The sequence below is a fragment of the Mobula birostris genome, chromosome 4, assembly GCF_030028105.1.
Source record: "Mobula birostris isolate sMobBir1 chromosome 4, sMobBir1.hap1, whole genome shotgun sequence".
Lineage (NCBI taxonomy): Eukaryota > Metazoa > Chordata > Chondrichthyes > Myliobatiformes > Myliobatidae > Mobula > Mobula birostris.
The window spans coordinates 94,636,611-94,655,634 of NC_092373.1; the positions used below are offsets into that span (position 1 = coordinate 94,636,611).

Sequence of the window (19,024 nt, forward strand, 5' to 3'; positions counted from 1 at the left end):
ATGGAGTCGGGTTTAGGTAAAAGTTATGAATGTAATCTTTACCATGGGTTCATTGCTTTTGTATGGATCAGTCCAGAATGAGCCAAATTTATCTGATCAGCAACCTGGAACTTGTCTTGCGGTTAGGTTAAGGTAAATTGGGTTTGTCGGGAGTTGCTTGTGCAGCATGGCTTGAAGGACCGGAAAGGTCTACTCATGCTGTACTACTAAATAAATGAATAATATATTACAAATAAATAAATAGTGTGAGAAAAGAGCAACATAGTGAGGTAGTATTCGTAGATTCAGGGGCCATTCAGAAATCTGGCTTAAGGGATGAAGCTGTTGTAGATAGTAAGCTTCCAGTGGAATTTTTAGTTCGGATATATGGTCATCAGTTTGAAGTGTTAACTGCTACTTTCTGTATTGTTACTGCCAGACTTGCTGAGTGTTTCTGGAATTTTCTATTTTTGTTGCTAGCTTACTAACACCCTGTCTTTACACTAGTGGAGAATTAAATATAGCTTCAAGTAGTGGAGCAGAAAAATACGAATATACAATTAGCTGTAAATCTGCTTCAGCAGGAAAAAAATCGCAGTAGATTTCCTTTAAAATATAAGTGAGTGTATACCTTTGAAGCCATTTCTGGTGAAGTGGAACTCTGTTTTGATGCTGTTTATGCGCATAGCTCATCTTATAAAAGATTGTAACTTGAATAGAGGACCATTGAGCTCCCTCTCATAACAGTATTAAAGCTTAAATAAGCTGAATAAGAGTTTATTTGTCATATACACCGGGAAAGCATTAGATCCTCCTTCAATATAGAAGCTTGTTAATAGGAATGCATGGATTTGAAATCCAATAAAACAAATTTTGTAGAAGTAATTTCCTGGATGATTCTGGGTTTTGTGCAGTGAGAGACACACATTGGGGCAAAGTTGTGGTATCCAGCAACAAATTGGTGAAAACTTGGAGTTGGGAATGGCCTTTTTTCTTTTGCTCTGCTTCCTGCTATCCTTAAAATCTCTTCAGTGCTGTGGTGGAATTGGGAACCTCTGGGGCACACTACTATAGAAATCCAACCAATGCTGTGCTTAATGAATTGGATTTTGTATTGCAAAGTTGAATTAAGTTGTCATGAATATTTCAAAAACTGCATGTCAGTTTAGTATGATGTTTTAATGTTTATCCCTTCCCCATCTTGAGCAGCACGGTTCCAGAAGTGAAGGTATATGGATTAATTAAGCTGTGAGATCTCCATGCTGATTTGGTAGGAGTAATTTTGAAATTCCATTGAATTCCAAGTACGTTCAAACTTGCATTTAAAAGTGTGCACCTTCGGCTGATACGGAACACATTTGTATTATGTTGTATCCAGGGACGGGAAAAGGTGGCGATACAATAAGTGTAACTACAGTGCAACTGAGCGCTTGCAATATGCTGCTAGCAATTGACATATGTTGGAGATAGATGTCAAAGAACTAGGAGACCTTAGGGTGTGTGGCCACAGATCTTGAGCAGCAGGATCAATCATTAAGGAGGGTAAAGGCATACTTTATTAGCTGAGCCTTAGAAAGGAACAGGTTATGCTAGAGCAAAGTAAAGATTCAAAGTACATTTATTATCAAAGCATTTATACAGAATGCAACTTTGATGTGTCTTTCAGGCAGCCACGAAACAAAGAAACACCATGGAAGCACCTAATGCCCTGAGTATTGTGTACAGTTTTGGGCTCCTCATCTTAGAAGAGATGTGCTGGCATTGGAGAGGGTCCAGAGGAGGTTCACAAGGATGATTCCAGGAATGAAAGGGTTATCATACGAGGAGCATTTGATGGCTCTGAGTCTGTACTTTAGAAGGATGAGGGGGGATCTCATTGAAACCTTTCGAATGTTGAAAGGCCTAGACAGACTAGATGTGGAAAGGATGTCCCCCATGGTGGGAGAGTCTAGGACAAGAAGGCACAGCCTCAGGATAGAGGGGCATCCATTCAAAACAGATGCGGAGAAATTCCTTTAGCCAGAGGGTGGTGAATTTGTGGAATTTGTTGCCAAGTGCAGCTGTGGAGGCCAGGTTGTTGGGTGTATTTAAGGCAGAGATTGACAGGTTATTGATTGGACATGGCATCAAAGGTTACGGGGAGAATGCCGGGAAATGGGGTCAAGGAGGAGTAAAAAAAAAAAAGGATCAGCCACGATTGAATGCTGGAGTAGACTCAATGGGCCAAATGGCCTAATTCTGCTCCTATGTCTTATGGTCTTAGGATTGCTACCAGTGCCACATGCAAGTGAGGCCAGAAATTAAGGAAGATTATGCAGTTTAACAGGTGGCTAAGGGGTTGGTGCAGGAGTTTGCACCTGAACTGGAAGGGGACTAATATCCTAGTGGGAAGGTTTTCTAGTGCTGCGCGATGGGGTCTAAACTAATGTTGCAGGGGGCTTGGAACCAGAGGATCAGAACAGTTGGTGGAGAGGTTGTGGAGACAGGTGTTGTTAAGACCTCAGACAAAGTTAGGAGTCAAAAGTTTGAGCATGGTGCATCTTAATGTCCTGAGCTGCATATATTTCAATGCAAGACATGTTGCAGGAAAGGCAGATGGGCTCAAGGTGTGAATCAATACCTGGAATTATGATGTTGTAGCTGTTAGTGAGACTTGATTGCAGGAGGGACAGGGCAGGCAGCTCAGTGTTCTGGAGTTTCATTGCTTTAGATGTGACAGCGAGGGGGGCTGTTAAAAGAGGAGGGGTGGCGTCTCTAGACAGGAAAAATATCACAGCAGTGCTCAGTTAGGACAGACTGGAGCACTTGTCTAGTGAGGTATTATGGTTGGAACTGAGAAATAAAGGTATGACCACTTCAGTGGGGCTATATTACAGACCATCCAACAGTCCGAAGGATTTAGAGGAACAAATTTTTAAAGACATCAGACTGTTGCAAGAAACATAAAATTGTTATAATAGGTGATTTTAACTTTCCACATTGAGTGGGACTCCCATACTGTAAAGAGATTAGATGGGATAAAGTTTGTCAGATGTGTCCAGGAAAATTTCCTTCATCAGTACGTAAAAGTTCCAACGAAAGAGTATGAGATACTTGTTCTGTCATTTGGGAATGAGACAGGGCAGGTAACAGAAATATGTGCAGGGGAACACTGCATTGAGTGATTACAATACCATAAGTTTTAAAGTAAATATGCAAAAAGTTTGGTCTGGTCAATGGGCTGAGATTCTAAATTGGAGAAAGGCCAATTTTAATGGTATCAGAAAGGATCTGGCAAGTGTGAATTGGGACAGGCTGTTTTCCGGCAAAAGTGTACTTGGTAAGTAGGAGGCCATCAGAAGTGATATTTTGAGGGGAGATCTTAAATGAATTTTTTGCAGCTGTATTAATGCAAGAGACGGACACAGTCTATAGAAGTGGGGCAAAGTAGCATCAACTTCGTGGACCCTATACGGATTAGAGGAGGAAATGTTTGCTGTACTGAGGCAAATTAGGGTGGATAAATCCCCAGGGTCTGACAAGGTACTTCCTTGGACCCTGTGGGAGGCAAGTGCCAAAATTGATGGGGCTCTAGCAGAGATATTTAAATCATCCATAGCAACAGGTACCAGAGGATTAGAGGGTAGCCAATGTTGTTCTGCTGTATAAGAAAAGCTCTAAAAATAAACCAGGAAATTATAGACCAGTGAGCCTGACATCAGTTGTGGAAAGTTATTGGAAGGTGTTCTGAGGGACCAGATATAAGTATTTGGATAGACGTGGACAAATTAAGGATAGTCAACCTGGCTCCATGCATGTAGGTCATGTCTAAACAATCTTATGGCATTTATGGAGGAAGTTACCAGGAAAGTTGAAGGCAATTTAACGCAGACAACTGAATTGCACTTTTGGAAGACAAACCAGGGTAGACTCACATTGTGAATGGTAAAGCACTGAAGTGTGAGGTAGAACAAAGAGACCTGGGTATACAGATCCATAATCCTTGGAAGTGCCATCACAGGTAGATAGTCGTAAAGAGAACATCTGATATTTTGGCCTTCATAAATCGGGGCTCTGAGTATGGGACTTAGGAATGTTATGTTGAAGTTGTATAAGATGTTTGTGAGACCAAATTTGGAGTAGTCTCTGCATTCTGGTCACCTTCCTATGGTAAAGATATATTTAAAGAGTGCAGAGAAAATTTATATGGATGTTGCTCATACCTGAGTTACAGAGCAAGTTTGAATAGGTTAGGACTTCATTCCATGAAGTGCAAGAGAATAAGGGGAGATCTTATAGAGGTATACAAAATTGAGGGGTATAGATGGAGTGAGTGCATACATGCTTTCTTCCCAACCCAAAGGAAGAAACTTGAGCTAGGGATCATTGGTTTAGGGTGAAATGTCTAAGGGGAATCTGAAGGAAAACTTTACTCAAATGATACTGCAAGTGTGGAACTAGCTACCAGTGGGAGTGGTACATTCGAGTTCAATTGTAACATTTAAGAAAGGTTCGGATAGGTACATGGATGAGAGAGATGTGGAGGGCTATGCTCAGGGTGCAGGTGGATGGGACTAGGCAGAAAACCAGATCAACATAGGTTAGGTGTGTTGAATGGTCTGCTCTGTGACTATGACCTGCTGAATTCATCCAGCATTTTGTGTATGTGTTGCTCAAGATTTCCAACATCTGCAGAATACCTTCTGTCTCCATTACATGAAATTTGTTGTTTTGTTCCAACGTCTGAATAAGGTGTTTAACTCTTGAGTAGATATGCTGTAAATTAATAGTTTTGTATTTGTTCTGTAGAGTAGCTCCATTTTAGAGGGAAATTTGGGAATTGAGGTGTAGCATTTGTGGTAAGAAAGACTTGAGAGAGGTGTTAGGGCAATGATGCAGCCTTGCTCAACACTGATCTGCACTGAGGTGAGTCTGTTGTGGACTACTTTCTAGGTGATCACTGTTATTGCCGTAAAGTCAGTGTTTTATTATGCCATAATTTCATGCTAATTGACTTGAGATGACCTGGCATCTTTTTGAATTCATGTGAACGCAAACTTGCAGCACCCAAGTACTTCATGATGCATGCATTGTGTATTATTTCTGTGTCCCAGTGAGGTCACAGTACAAAGTGTTTTTTTGTACAACACTTGCATTAGTATATAACCACTCTATTGGAAGGCACATGATTTGTATCTAGGTAGCTGTATCCTTTTGATACATAATTTTGTCACAAACATTATATTAATTGATTGATTCCCATATTGTATTATGGCCTAGGCCATTTAGCCAATTGACTCTCTGTTGGCTCTCAGCAGTCCCATGAATCCTATTTCCCCCACTTATTTCCCTATGTACATGCCATCAGCACCACTGATTCTCCTGCTACCATGTACACAAGGTACTTTACAGTAGTATGTCCATGGAATGAGAGAGGGAAGTAGAACACCCTAGGACAACCAGCCACTGTCACAGGAAGAATGTGCAAATTCCCCACACAGCACCCCAAGGCAGAGTTCCCTGAGGCATACAACAGCAGTATTGGCAGCTTTGCCACTGTTTGGTTTGATGTCATGTGGGTTCCTTCAAGCCAGGTTGCCTTTTAGTAATTAGAGGGACAAGAGACAGCAGATGTTAGAATCCGAGCAGCAGTGTGCTGGAGGAACACAGTGAATCTTTGGTAGTTGGAGGCAGGCGATCTTCAATGATGGCAAGGCGTTGTATTGTACCAAAACAAAGTTAGCGCAAGAAGCTGCAGTCACTTGAACAAATTAGCTTGAACCTGGATTGGTAATGACTCTACAGTAACTAACAACATTTCTCTGCTCGCGATTTAGTCCTTTCACCTTTTAAATGCTGTGATTTGCTTTGTTTGTGGTAGTCCAATCCAGTTATAATGTATGGTGTGAGGTGAAGGAAATGCTTCCAATAACCCAAAAGGCACTGTGGTCATTCTGCTGTAGACTGTGACAAACTGTGTCAACTACAAACAAAGGAATAAATCAGTGTGTTCTATGGTTGAAAGTGCTTCCTGATATTCCTAGGTAAGCTCACTAAGAAAATCAGATTGGTGCTGGATCCCAAGAGAGGGAATTCATAGAATGCCTACAAGATGGCTTTTTAGAGCAGCTTGTGGTTGAGGCCTCTATGGGAAAGGCAATTCTGGACTGGATGTTGTGTTATAAACTCATGTTGATTAGGGAGCTTCAGGGAAAGGAACCCTTAGGAGGCAGTGACCATAATGATAGAATTCACTCTGCAGTTTGAGCAGGGAAGTTGAAGTCAGATGGGTCATTATTACAGTGGAGTAAAGGGAATTACAGAGCATGAGAGAGGAGCTGGCTAAAGTTGATTGGAAGGGGACACTAGCAGGGATGACAGCAGAACAGCAATGGCTGGAGTTTCTGGTGGCAATTCGGAAGGTGCAGGATAGATACATCTCAAAGCTGAAGTATTCTAAAAGGAAGATAAGGTAACCATGACTAACAAGGGAAGTCGAGGACGGCATAAAAGCAAAAGAGAGGGCATTTAGTAGCAGTTAGAGAAGTAGGAAGCTTTTAAAAGCAAACAGAAGGCAATTAAAAAAGCCATAAGGAGAGAGGATGATATATGAAGGTAAGCAAGCCAGTAATATAAGAGGACACAAAACGTTTTTTTCAGATATATGCAGAGTAAAAGAGAGGCAATGGTGAATATCGGACTGCTGGAAAATGATGCTGGAGAGCTAGTGGTGGGAGACAAAGAAATGGCAAACTTAAGTATTTTGCATCAGCCTTCACTGTGGAAGGCACAAGCAGTATGCAAGAAATTCAAGTGTCGGGGGCAGAAGTAGGTGTAGTTGCTATTGCTAAGAAGGTGCTTGCTTGGGAAGCTGAAAGGTCTCAAGGTAACTGAGTCAACTGGACCAGATGGAATACACCCCAGGGTTCTGAATGAGATGGCTGAAGAGATTATGGAGGTATTAGTAATGATCTTTCAAGAATCTCTAGATTCTGGAGTGGTTCCAGAGGAGTGGAAATTTGGAAATGTCATTCCATTCTTCCAGAAGGGAAGGAGACAGAAGAAAGGAAATTATAGGCCAGTAAGCCTAATTTCAGTGGTTGGGCAGATGTTGGATTCCATTATTAAGGGTAAGGTTTTGGCCTTCTTGGAAGCACATGATAAAATAGGCCAAAATCAGCATGGTCTCCTTAAGGAGAAATCTTGCCTGATAAACTGTTGGAATTCTGAGGGGTCAAAACAGGCATGATAGGCAAAGGATAGTAAGTGGCTGTTGTATGCTTGGATTTTCAGAAGGCCTTTGACAATGTATCGCACATGAGGCTAGTTAAAAAGATAAGAGCCCTTGATATTACAGGAAAGATATTAACATGGATAGGAGATTTTCTGACTGGCAGGAAGCAAAGAGGGGCCTATGTTGGATGGTTGCCAGTGACTAGTTGTGCTCTGCATGGGTCGGTATTGGGACTACTTCTTTTCACATTTTATGTCAATGATTTGGATGACTGAATTGATGGCTTTGTGGGCAAGTTTGCGGACAGTACATAGTAGTTGGAGGAGCAGATAGTGTTGAGGCTGTCTGCAGATGGATTTAGATTGAGAGAATGGGCAAACTAGTGGCAAATGGAATATAGTGTAAGGAAGTGTATTGACGTACTTTGGTAGAAAAAATAAAGGCGTAGGCTGTTTTCTAATTGGGAATCAAATCAAAGATTCAAAGAGTCTTGGAATCCTTGTGCAGGATTAACTTGCAGGTTAAGTTGGTGGTAAGAAAGGCAAATGCAATGTTGGTATTCATTTCAAGAGGACTAGAATATAAGAGCAAAGAGGCTTTATAAGGCATTGGGCAGACTGCACTTGGAGTACTGTGTGCAGTTTTGGGTCCTTTATCTCAGAAAAAATGTGCTGGCATTGGAGAGGGTCTAGAGGAAGTTCACAAAAATTTTCCAGGATTGAAAGGGTTAACATGGGAGTGTTTACTGGCTCTGGGCCTCTACTAGTTGGAGTTTAGAAGAATGAGGGGGGTCTCATTGAAACCTCTCAGATACTGAAAGGCCTAGATAGAGTGGGCATTGAGAGGCTGTTTCCTGCGGTGATGAAGTCTAGGACCAAAGTGCACAGCCTGAATACAGGGAGATGTCCATTTAGAACAGATGAGGAAAAATTTCTTTAGACTGAGGGTGGTGAATCTGGAATTTATTGCCATAGGTGGCTGAGGAGGCCACATTATTGAGTAGATTTAAAGTGGATGGAGGTTGATAGGTTCTTGATTAGTCAGGGCATCGGAGGTTACGAGTAGAAGGCAGGAGAGTAGGATTGAGAGGGATAATAAATCAAGCATGATAGAATGGGGGAGCAGACTTAATGAGCTGAATGGCCTATTTGTGTTCCTATGCCTTATGGTCTTATGATATATTAGTTCTGTTGCTCTGGAAATGGAAGCACAGTCTGACAGGATCAGATCGTATTCCCACTACTTTTCCTCATCACTGTTTATATTTTCATACTTTTTTCATTTTCCTGCTTTCTTTTTATGTGAATTTATTTGTTTCCATATTTTATCAATGATTTGTGTTTTTTGTCATTCAATCAATGTATTTGGAGGTACAGCATATATAGCCAAATTGTGGGATATATCCACATAATTATTTGGGTCTGGTACTCCAGTAGGAGTTGTTCAGAGCTGTCAACTACAGTGTCAGATATTTGTCCTCGTGTCAGCAAAATTGGATTTGTTTCCTAAGTTTGGCTATCATGCTGTATAAATATTGCTGCATTTGGCCAGCTGGAGATGCCGTTACCGAGAAGCAATGTTGAAACATGATTTCTATGGGATTTCACATTTCTGAGTAAAGTTCTGGCTGTTTTGGTGCTGAATTTTTAATATACTGCAGATTGCTCAATTCTTGAGGAATAATTTACACTATATCTACTTAACCATTGTTACTACATGGAGCAGGTTCCAAACATGGGTTTTAAACCACTTTTTGAAGTATTGGATTTAATATTGTCCTTCAATATAGCATTTAATCATTAAGTTCACACTTGAATAATCCAACAAATATTACAATTATTCTGTCTGAAGCTCACTGAAAACAATGGTAGATACTTTGGGAAGCATTACCCTCTGATCTCTGAAGTTTAATGTAATTAAGGAGAGAGAGAGAGAAGGCCATGAACTGGTTGTCATTTTCCCTACTCACCTAAAGGCATTGTGATGATGTGCAGATGTGAAACCTGCAAATATTAACTCTTGGGAAACTCATTTGGATACCTCATGCTACCCTTTTTTTTAAAAAAAAAGGTTAATTAAAAAAAGCTTAGAAGATGGGTTGGACTCTACCAATATTTTCAAAACCAGTGATGGTCTGGTTTGCTTTTAACTTTATATACATTTTGGGTTCTGTCGTTCTACCCATTACGATTGGCTTATTAAAGCTAACAAGAAGTTCTGAAATAAAGTGCAGTAATTATCCAGAAGGGGGCAATGTTAGTGAAGTTTTTATTGGAAGGTAGTAGCTTGAGGATCATGTTGCTGTACCATCAGTGCTGGATCCTGATCCAAATAGAGGTTTGTGATATGGAATAGATCTGTGTGTTTAAAACTCTACTGTTTCTCAGGAAAGGGGAAGAACAACCTCAGGATAAGGACCAAATCCTACTGGAAAAAGAGGCTGAGGTAGGATGTGCAACCAAACAGAATTGTTTGTATTTTCCTTTTGTTCTTATAAATCACTTTGCTTTTCCTTGAGCAAGTTGTAGGTTCTCAGGGATTACTAATATCCGGTCACAGTGATGTCATTAAGAAAACTGATCAGCATTGGAGCATTTTAATACTATCAGCTTAGTGTCCTGTTCTTTCAATAACAAGTCTGAGTGTATTAGGGGTGTAGTTGCCTCGGAGCAATTGGAGATAATTCCAGTTTAAATTAATAGGCCAGGCAATGCTTTATTCAACCTGCTGTTCAGAATCGCTAATGATTGTAGTTTCAACATACCTGCAAAGGGAGTAAGTGGTATTCTGCACCCTCACTCCTATCTTGAGACATTGTCCAGAACACAAACTTGTAATTAAAAACATTAAAGAAGAGTAAGGAAGATAGCTTGCCATGTTTGAAATAGCTTTTATTTTAAGCCTGCGAGAATAGAATTCCAAAAACCCAAAATAAAAGGAAAATGCAGGCATACTGACAGGTCACCCAGCATCTGTGGAGAGATACAGTTAACCTTTCAGCATTGAAACTCTTTGTCAAAAGGGATTTGGATCTGGAACCTGCACCAGGTTCTGATCTCATGGCGTCCAGTGACTGAGGGAAGTGGCATAGTGCTTAGGACAGTCCAGCCAGAATGGTATGCCAAACCAATTAAATTGGTATCAAATGGCTAACTAAACCAATCTCTTCTGCCTACACAATGTACGTATCCCTCCATTTTCCTCACATTTATGTGCCCATCTAAACATCTCTTTAAAGCACCTAATGCATCTGCCTCCACCACCACCCCAGGCAGGTACCCACCACTTTGTGCTTGAAAAAAAACTTGTCCCTCACATCTTCCTTAATTACCCCCCCACACTTAAAATTATGTCCTCTGGTATTAGAATTTCCACCCTGGGAAAAAGATTCTATCTGTCTACTTTCCTAAGCCTCTCATAATCCTCTATCAGAGCTCTCCTCATCTTCTGCCACTCCAGAGAAAACAATCTAAGTTTGTCCAACCTCTCGTTACCTTCCCGCCATTCAGTGCCCCAGACAGTCCTTCCAGGTGAGGTAATGCCTTGCCTGCAAAACTGTTGGGGTTGTCTATTGTATCCGTTGCTCCTGATGTGGCTTTCTCTACACTGGTGAGACCTAACGTAAACTGGGGGACTACTTTGTCGACTACCTTAGTCCCATCCACCAGAAGTGGAATTTTTAACCATTTTAATTCCTATCCCTATTCCCATTCTGACATGTTGGTCTATGGCCGCCTCGTGTGCCATGATGATACCACTCTTGGGGTGGACGAGCAACACCTCATATTCCATCTAGGTAGTCTACAACCTGATTCTTATTGATGCACCACAGAAAACATCCTATCTGGATGTATAATGAACATGATAACTGTTCTGCTCAAGACCGTAGGCAAACAAAAGAGAGTTGTGGACTCGGCTCGGTAATATCACAGAAACCTGTCCCCCTCAATGGACTCTGTCTATACTTGCTGCATCAGTAAAGCAAAAGCATTATCAAAAAGCCCATCTACCTGGATATTCTTTTTTTTTCTCCCTTTCCCATTGGGTGTAAGATACAAAAGCCTGGAAGCGTTTACCACTGGGCTCAAGAACAGCTTCTACCCTGCTGTTGTAATACTATTGAATAGTTCCCTAGTACAAATAAAATGGACTGTTGTCCTAAATCATTATGATCATCTGCCAGTAGATGCACTTGCACTGCACTTTCTCTGTACTGTTACGTACCCCGTAACTGGGTTGCCAAACCAGCAGAAATGGATCACTCAGTTGGAGTCTGGATTACTAGAACTAAGGAAGTTTTATTAAAGAAGCAAGCAACACAGTACTCTAATCAAAAGGATAATAAATGCAACAGTTCAGCAATGATAAACACACATGTACACAGAATTAAGATAACAGGATCAATCAAGCTCTGTCGTTGTCTAGGGGTAAATGACCAGTTTCAAAGTGACGCAAAGTTCAGTTCAATTTGGTTCAGTTCAGTTCACCGTAATCACTGCTGTGGGAGATGGACAGTGGGGGGAAGGAGAGAGAGAGGAAAATGAATGAATATTCAAATGGCTTCCACGCAGACCTTCGATATTCTTCGCAGTCAGCTTTCGGGTGAGCCCTTTGTGATGTCTTCTGAGGTCACCGACCGTGACCCCCCCCCCCCCCCCCCCCCCGTTTCCAGATACGATCGTTTCTCTGCAGTGAACCTGGCACCCAGGCAAGGGCGGACACACACCAGGTTCCCGCTGATCGTGCCTTTCCAATCTGTGCGTCTATGGCTTGGTCCCGCAACCAGCCTTCCAAAACCTCCCACCGACTTATGGGAGGCGCACCGCTTCCAGGGTCTCGTTACCTCGTGGTGTTGTGTGTGTTGCCTTAGCGAACCTGTCCCTTTTTATCCCCCTGCTGGGGTATCGCCCGTCTATCACTTCAAACAGTTCAGGGTTCAAAGGGGGAGTCGATCTTGACAGCTCTCCTTCCGTTACTCTCTCCCGTCCCTTCATTAACATCTCCAAATGCTGCTCCATTGTTTTCTTTATCTCTCTTTCTCCTGAAGACAGGTGGCAGACCAACTGCTGATCCCACTGGTGCCAGCACAGGACAGTTAACATCTTAATCTATGTATATTCTTGTCACAGTACCTGTTGCATTTTATTCACATTCAGTTATTGCTTTACCTTGTATTACCTCAGTGCAAGATGAACTTTTCACTGTACTTGACTATAATAAACCAATTCAAATTCTAACAAGAGTCTTCCTAAGTGACCTTTTGACACCAGCAACACACATAAAAGTTGCTGGTGAACGCAGCAGGCCAGGCAGCATCTCTAGGAAGAGTTTTGGTTTGCTATCATCTCACTGGAATGTGGCACTAACTGCATAATTATTATAAAAGTTGCTGGTGAAGGCAGCAGGCCAGGCAGCATCTCTAGGAAGAGGTGCAGTCGACGTTTCAGGCCGAGACCCTTCGTCAGGACTAACTGAAGGAAGAGTGAGTAAGGGATTTGAAAGTTGGAGGGGGAGGGGGAGATCAAAAATGATAGGAGAAGACAGGAGGGGGAGGGATGGAGCCAAGAGCTGGACAGGTGATTGGCAAAAGGGATACGAAAGGATCATGGGACAGGAAGTCCGGGAAGAAAGACAAGGGAGGGGGCGGGGACCCAGAGGATGGGCAAGGGGTATATTCAGAGGGACAGAGGGAGAAAAAGGAGAGTGAGAGAAAGAATGTGTGTATAAAAATAAGTAACAGATGGGGTACGAGGGGGAGGTGGGGCATTAGCGGAAGTTAGAGAAGTCAATGTTCATGCCATCAGGTTGGAGGCTACCCAGACGGAATATAAGGTGTTGTTCCTCCAACCTGAGTGTGGCTTCATCTTTACAGTAGAGGAGGCCATGGATAGACATGTCAGAATGGGAATGGGATGTGGAATTAAAATGTGTGGCCACTGGGAGATCCTGCTTTCTCTGGCGGACAGAGCGTAGGTGTTTAGCAAAGCGGTCTCCCAGTCTGCGTCGGGTCTCGCCAATATATAAAAGGCAGAGAAAGCAGAATCTCCCAGTGGCCACACATCCTCTGGGTCCCCCCCACCTTGTCTTTCTCCCTAGGCCTCCTGTCCCATGATCCTCTCATATCCCTTTTGCCAATCACCTGTCCAGCTCTTGGCTCCTTCCCTTCCCCTCCTGTCTTCTCCTATCATTTTGGATCTCCCCCTCCCACTTTCAAATCTCTTACTAACTCTTCCTTCAGTTAGTCCTGACAAAGGGTCTCGGCCTGAAACGTTGACTGCACTTCTTCCTAGAGATGCTGCCTGGCCTGCTGCGTTCACCAGCAACTTTTACGTGTGTTGTTTGAATTTCCAGCATCTGCAGAATTCCTGTTGTTTGCATAATTATTATGTGCATTTTGGAAAATTTTCACAGCTGAAGTGACAATCTGTTTACTTCTCTCTTTAAGTTACGCCGCATGCAACAGATGATTGCCCAGATGCAGGCTCAAATGCAGATGCAAATGCAGAAACCAGGTGGAGAAGGAGACTCCAGTCAGCATGCCTAAACTGAAGAGTGAGTACCAATATGTGAAAGCTATAAGCTGATGCAGGAGGATTGACCATGGTATAGTTCATGCTGCAAATGTGTCATGCAAGTGTGGAAACTGCAGGTCAAAACAGCTTTTAACTTGAGAGTGTATTGGACCAATGGGATGGTAATTCTTGGTGCAAAGTATTGTGTGGGGCAGCATGGTAAATCATTAAAGGATTAAAGGGGATGTGGGAATAGAATAGCAAATCTTGTGAAAGAATGGAGAATTGAATATCTTTGTAGCCCCTTACAATCATATTTGGTTTGGAGGCATTCCTTTCTTACACACCTGTGGTTTTGAAAAAGTGGAGCTAGGATTCTTTCTAAAATGTTTCTATGTATTAAATACTTTTGAGTTGGGGCTGCTGGTTGTGTGGGATAGTGGGGAAACTCGCAACACAGCAGTGGTAAAAGAAATGCACAGTAAACAAAGACATTGCCATTGGTTTAAGCTCTAATTTAGTGTCTAAGCTACAGAAAGCTGTGTAAGAAAATAAGACAAAGGCACAGATGCCTCAGGTTATGTAGCAACAATGTGTTTTGAAACAGACATGAAAGAAATGTGATGAATTTCAGGGAATTGACTGAAAGAAAGAGTTCCACCAGAAGGAGCTTAATGGCTTTTGTTTACAATTTTAAGCATGGGCCAGTAACTGGATTAGTCACCTTTCAAGTTTGCAGGGATGTGAGGGAGAATGTTGGGATGATGTTTCCTCAAGATGAACAGTGTGGAACTCAGGTCACACCCTTAGCCCTTTGGAACCCAGATAAGCAGAAAATTCTCCACCCAGAGTGAATATTTGAGCTTTCTACTCCAAATGGTTGTCAATCTTTGGTCGCTGAGGTCATTCAAAACAAATCAAGATTTCTAGCTAAGGAGATTGAGGGATTTGGAAACTGGAAATGGAAGATCAGTCCATAACCTCTATAAATAGTGGAACAATTTCGAAAGGCCAGTGGCCCACTCCTGTTCCTAATTGTTTAATGTGGTAGAAGTTATGTTGATTAAAAAATATACATGTATAATCTTAGACTTGTACCCTTGAATCTGCACTATTTCTAAAATGCAACTTTATCATGTTACAGGCAAATAATGAAAAGTTCCACCGCCTTGAAGCAGTGGTGAAGGAGGATTTGAAGTCTAGAGAACATGGTCCTGGTAGCATGTGGTGGCAGCTGATTAGAGTGCTTATAGTTCACATTGCAGTGTTGTAACCTTATTTCTGCAATTTTTTTGAAGTTATTCTCACCGTTATTATATATTATAATTTTAGCATTGTCCACATTTCTTGATAATTTTATACCAATGTATCTTTCATAAAGTTAAAGCTTTCCACAGCTTGGTAGAAGTATTTACAACACAGTTTAAGGGTGTAAAAGCCACTATTATTGGAATATTTTTGATTATAAAGGAATTATAATCAATACTGTTGGTACAACTAGCTGCTTTCATAAGTTTGGGAGGACTAAACCAAGATTTGATGCCAGTCCATATATAACAGTAGATGCTGGTTATGTCAAAATTGGTTGAAAGCTTCACTGTCTAATTTGTCACTAGGGGTAGCTTGGAACCTTTTAGATTGTGGAGGTAGAGCACAATAGTTTACCTTTTAACCATGCTGTAGGTCGCTGTATGCTTTTAAGAGAAAAAATAAGTCTTGATGTTATATTGTCCCTCATCTTTACTTGGAACAGAAAATCTTCAGAGGTATGATAGGTTAATTAAAGGCCAATTTGATACCTTTTAGATCAGTGCTCGTGAATTGCTGCTACTTTGTTCTGAAGCATATACTGTCTATATGAGCCTGGTGTGGAGGCTTTAGGCCATGGTTCTGTTAGGCAGGCCATGGTTTAAGCGTATCTCCATGCTCAGTCTTAATCTATTTCATCTTGATATTGCAGTTCCGCAGTTTCTTTTTTTTAAACCTTATTGGAGGTTATTGTGCTGTAATGATGTGGAGAATAAGGAGAGAAGCTGCATCTCTACAATTAGCATGCTAAAACTACAGTCAATGTGTATTCTTAAAATGTTGTAAATAAGTAATTTGAAAACTTTAAATATGTTTTTGGTAATGCTTAAATTACATTTTAATAACCGAAGATTGTCTGCATGATCCTGTAATCCAGAGGAATAATTTGGCTATTAATTTTCTCCCTGGCATATTTTTCAGTCTAATTCCTTCCAGCAATGTTTTTACAGTGAAGCAATTGTTTTCCAAGTGGTGCTGTCATATAACTTTCGAAGCTGGGCAGCAACACTGTCATAGTATTGTCAGTACAGTTACGATTTAATAACCTTTTCACATTGTTTCTGGAAATGATGTACTTCTGATCCCATTGTGCAGTACAGCGTCAAACATTTCCTCTGTAGCCTCATTATATTAGGAATTTGTCCATGAAATATTTTTTAATCACTTGGTGAGACACAATATATATGTACCATCTTCAAGTATGATAAGCATGGCCATTGTTTCCTACTGTGGAACTGCTCCTGTTAAGATTTGTAGAAGAGAATATCTTTGCAAAAAAGCTAGTATAGAGTCATGGAGTAATATAACACAGAAACAAGACTTTTGGTGCAACTGATTAGTGCTGACCCACAGCCTCCTTCCTGCTAGTCCTAGTTGCCTGCATTTGGCCCACAGCCCTCTGAGTTCTTCCCTTCAAATGCCTCTTAAATATTGCAGTTGTACCTGCCTCGGCCACTAGTAGCTATTGATTGATCCTGTCAGCCAACTCTGAGTGATTCTTTGATGATCTTCATTGTGGGATGTTTTCATTGTTGGATTAAAAGGTATTGGTCAACATCAAAATATCAGACCTTAAAGTGGTCTTTACTTTTCAACTAGAAATTGTTCCTTTGTGCCTATAATTTTAGGGTACTTCATGTGCTCATTCAGGTTTTTTTAAAGTATTATGAGGGTTTTTCATTCACTGTCCTTTAAGACGTTGACTTCCAACTTTGAAAATTCCTTTCTAATTCTACCAGTTTACTGGAATTTTACACCACAGTATTTGAATGATTTTGCTAAAGGCAGTAGGTTTTCCGTTATCCTTCTTCAGAGCTTTTAGAATTTAATCTTGATTGAAGTTTCTTTATGCAGTCTTTTGTAAAAATTAAAGTTGTATAGCTCTGGCACGTGCTGTTTGTTTTCCCATAATCAACAACATGATACTATGGTGCAAATATAGTGACTAGAATTACACTGTACTCTGAGCTGTCTAGTGTTTTATACAGTTACAGCATAACTTTCCCTCATAATGCATGCCTCAGGCAGTGGGTACTGTATATCTTAATTACCTAACTTGGTACTTCTGGAGATCTGTTGGCATACTCTAAATCCCTTTGTTCCTCTGTGATGGACAGCATACTTTTAATTTGTATTTGCATTCACAAGTGCATTGTAAATCTTGATGTTAAGCTAGATTTATTAATTGATTAACCAGAAGTGCTAAAAGATGAAATTCCAAGGATTAATCAGGTTGGTTGCTTCCCACTGCAAGTCTTTGGAATGGTTAAATATTTCTGTATGAAGAGCACTAGAAGGTGGGAGGGCAACAGTTCAAATCCACAGATTTGATGATTAACAGTTGATGCCTACCACTCAGGAGTCTAAGGTATGGATAGGTGTCACAGTGGAAATTTTAGCTTTAAAAAGTTCGTGTTGCCATGTTTGGAATCTAGTGAAGTATGTGCAGTGAGGAGTCTGTTACTGTAAGAAAAATATTTATCCTCTTGATGGTGCATTATCAGATCTTTGACGAATGAGTTGTCTTGGCAAGTCAAATAGATGTTAAAAAAAAGCATTATAAATCTACTATCTCTTTTGAATTCCACACACTTGTACTTAAAGATGCAGTCCTATATGTTTAAGTCCATAAGGTTTATTAAAACTACTTTTATACTCATGTAATCCTTTTTGTTTAACCAGCAAATTGCATAGCTGCTTGAAAACCAAACTGTATTGTAAATGAAATAAATACAGAAAATGCTGGAAACATGCGGGTCAAGCAGCATCTAATGAAAGAGAAAAAAGTTAATGCTTCAGGTCTGGGACCCTTCAACAGAAAAGAGTCCCGGACCTGAAAATGTAAATGTGTCAGTTATGAAAAAAGGTATTTTCAACAAGACATTCTGACTGAGAATTTGTTTAAATTAGGAGATCAAAAGCAGCTTGTGCCAACATCTGACATACTGTAAACTTGATAAGATGCTTACAATGGCAGAAGTACCCAAATTGTATTGATTGAGCAGAGGAAGGAGGAGTTTACCACAGCCTTCCCTATTATCCTAAAACTGGCATAGGATTATGAACAAAGGAGATCTACAAACTCAAGTATTTTTGTATTTGAAAAGTATTAAATAGGTGAAGATGTACCATTATTCACATTTCAAAGTGTCATCTTTGGGTATCAGTCTCCATATAGTACCCAGTCCATGCACATTTTTCAATCTACAGTTGAAATTGATCTTATTGAAGCTTTTAATGTGTATTATTGTGGAACACACTGCCTTAGAAAGTCGACCTCTCTTTTTGGTGCCATGAGTTGATGTATAACTTATGAAACAAGATGAGCCTTCATAATTTGTTGCCTGGCTCTTATGCTATTTCAGATTGTTTTGTCCTTTAATTTTAGGTATGGGGGATTGGGATTAAAATCCTGTGTAGTTGTATACAGATGACCCCTGTGTTACAGAGAGGTTGCATTCCTAGAAAATGGTTTCCATAACTTGAAGCAGCACCATCAGTCTCTCATGTATTAAGAAATAAGCTAATAAATTATTTATTTACTTTGTTATAAATTCTGTTAATGAATTGTGCTCAAATTTCTGAATTCAGTAAGGGTAAATTTATGTAACATGGATGGCTGTAACTTGGGGGTTGCCTGTACCAGCTAAATATTTAAAAAAAAGGCCAGGATATAATATTTCTGTAAAGTGGTTCATGTGACAGGAGTAAAACATTGGAGTGAGTGTGTGTGTTTTCTGACAACTTGTTTTGTACTTTCATGCTGATGTACTTGTGACCCGTTTATAAAGCTTTTTTACTGTCATAATACTGATGAGACTGTTACTTTTGTTTTTTAAAATGTTAAATTTTAGGCAATTTTGAACTGTTAACCTTTTCAGTATTACCTAGTTACCATGTTGGAATTCTCTGGAATGTTTTTGGTGATCCAGGATTCCGTCAGCGCACTCTGACCTATATTGACATAATGGAAGGTGAAGCAGCAATAATAAAACAGGCTTGTCTAACTGTT

General features: G+C 40.5%; 1 protein-coding gene across 2 annotated transcripts in view; it reads left to right on the top strand.

Annotated features, from left to right (window-relative positions):
* Nucleotides 1–19,019, top strand: part of septin2 (septin 2) — a 117,383-nt gene extending 98,364 nt beyond the window's left edge. For both annotated transcript variants that reach the window (XM_072255802.1, XM_072255801.1), the window contains exons 11-13: nucleotides 9,580–9,637; nucleotides 13,638–13,744; nucleotides 14,849–19,019. In XM_072255802.1, the coding sequence (XP_072111903.1) occupies nucleotides 9,580–9,637; nucleotides 13,638–13,736 (157 nt within the window). In that variant the 3' untranslated portion in view covers nucleotides 13,737–13,744; nucleotides 14,849–19,019. The remainder of the gene's footprint in view (nucleotides 1–9,579; nucleotides 9,638–13,637; nucleotides 13,745–14,848) is intronic.
* Nucleotides 19,020–19,024: the final 5 nt, after the last annotated feature.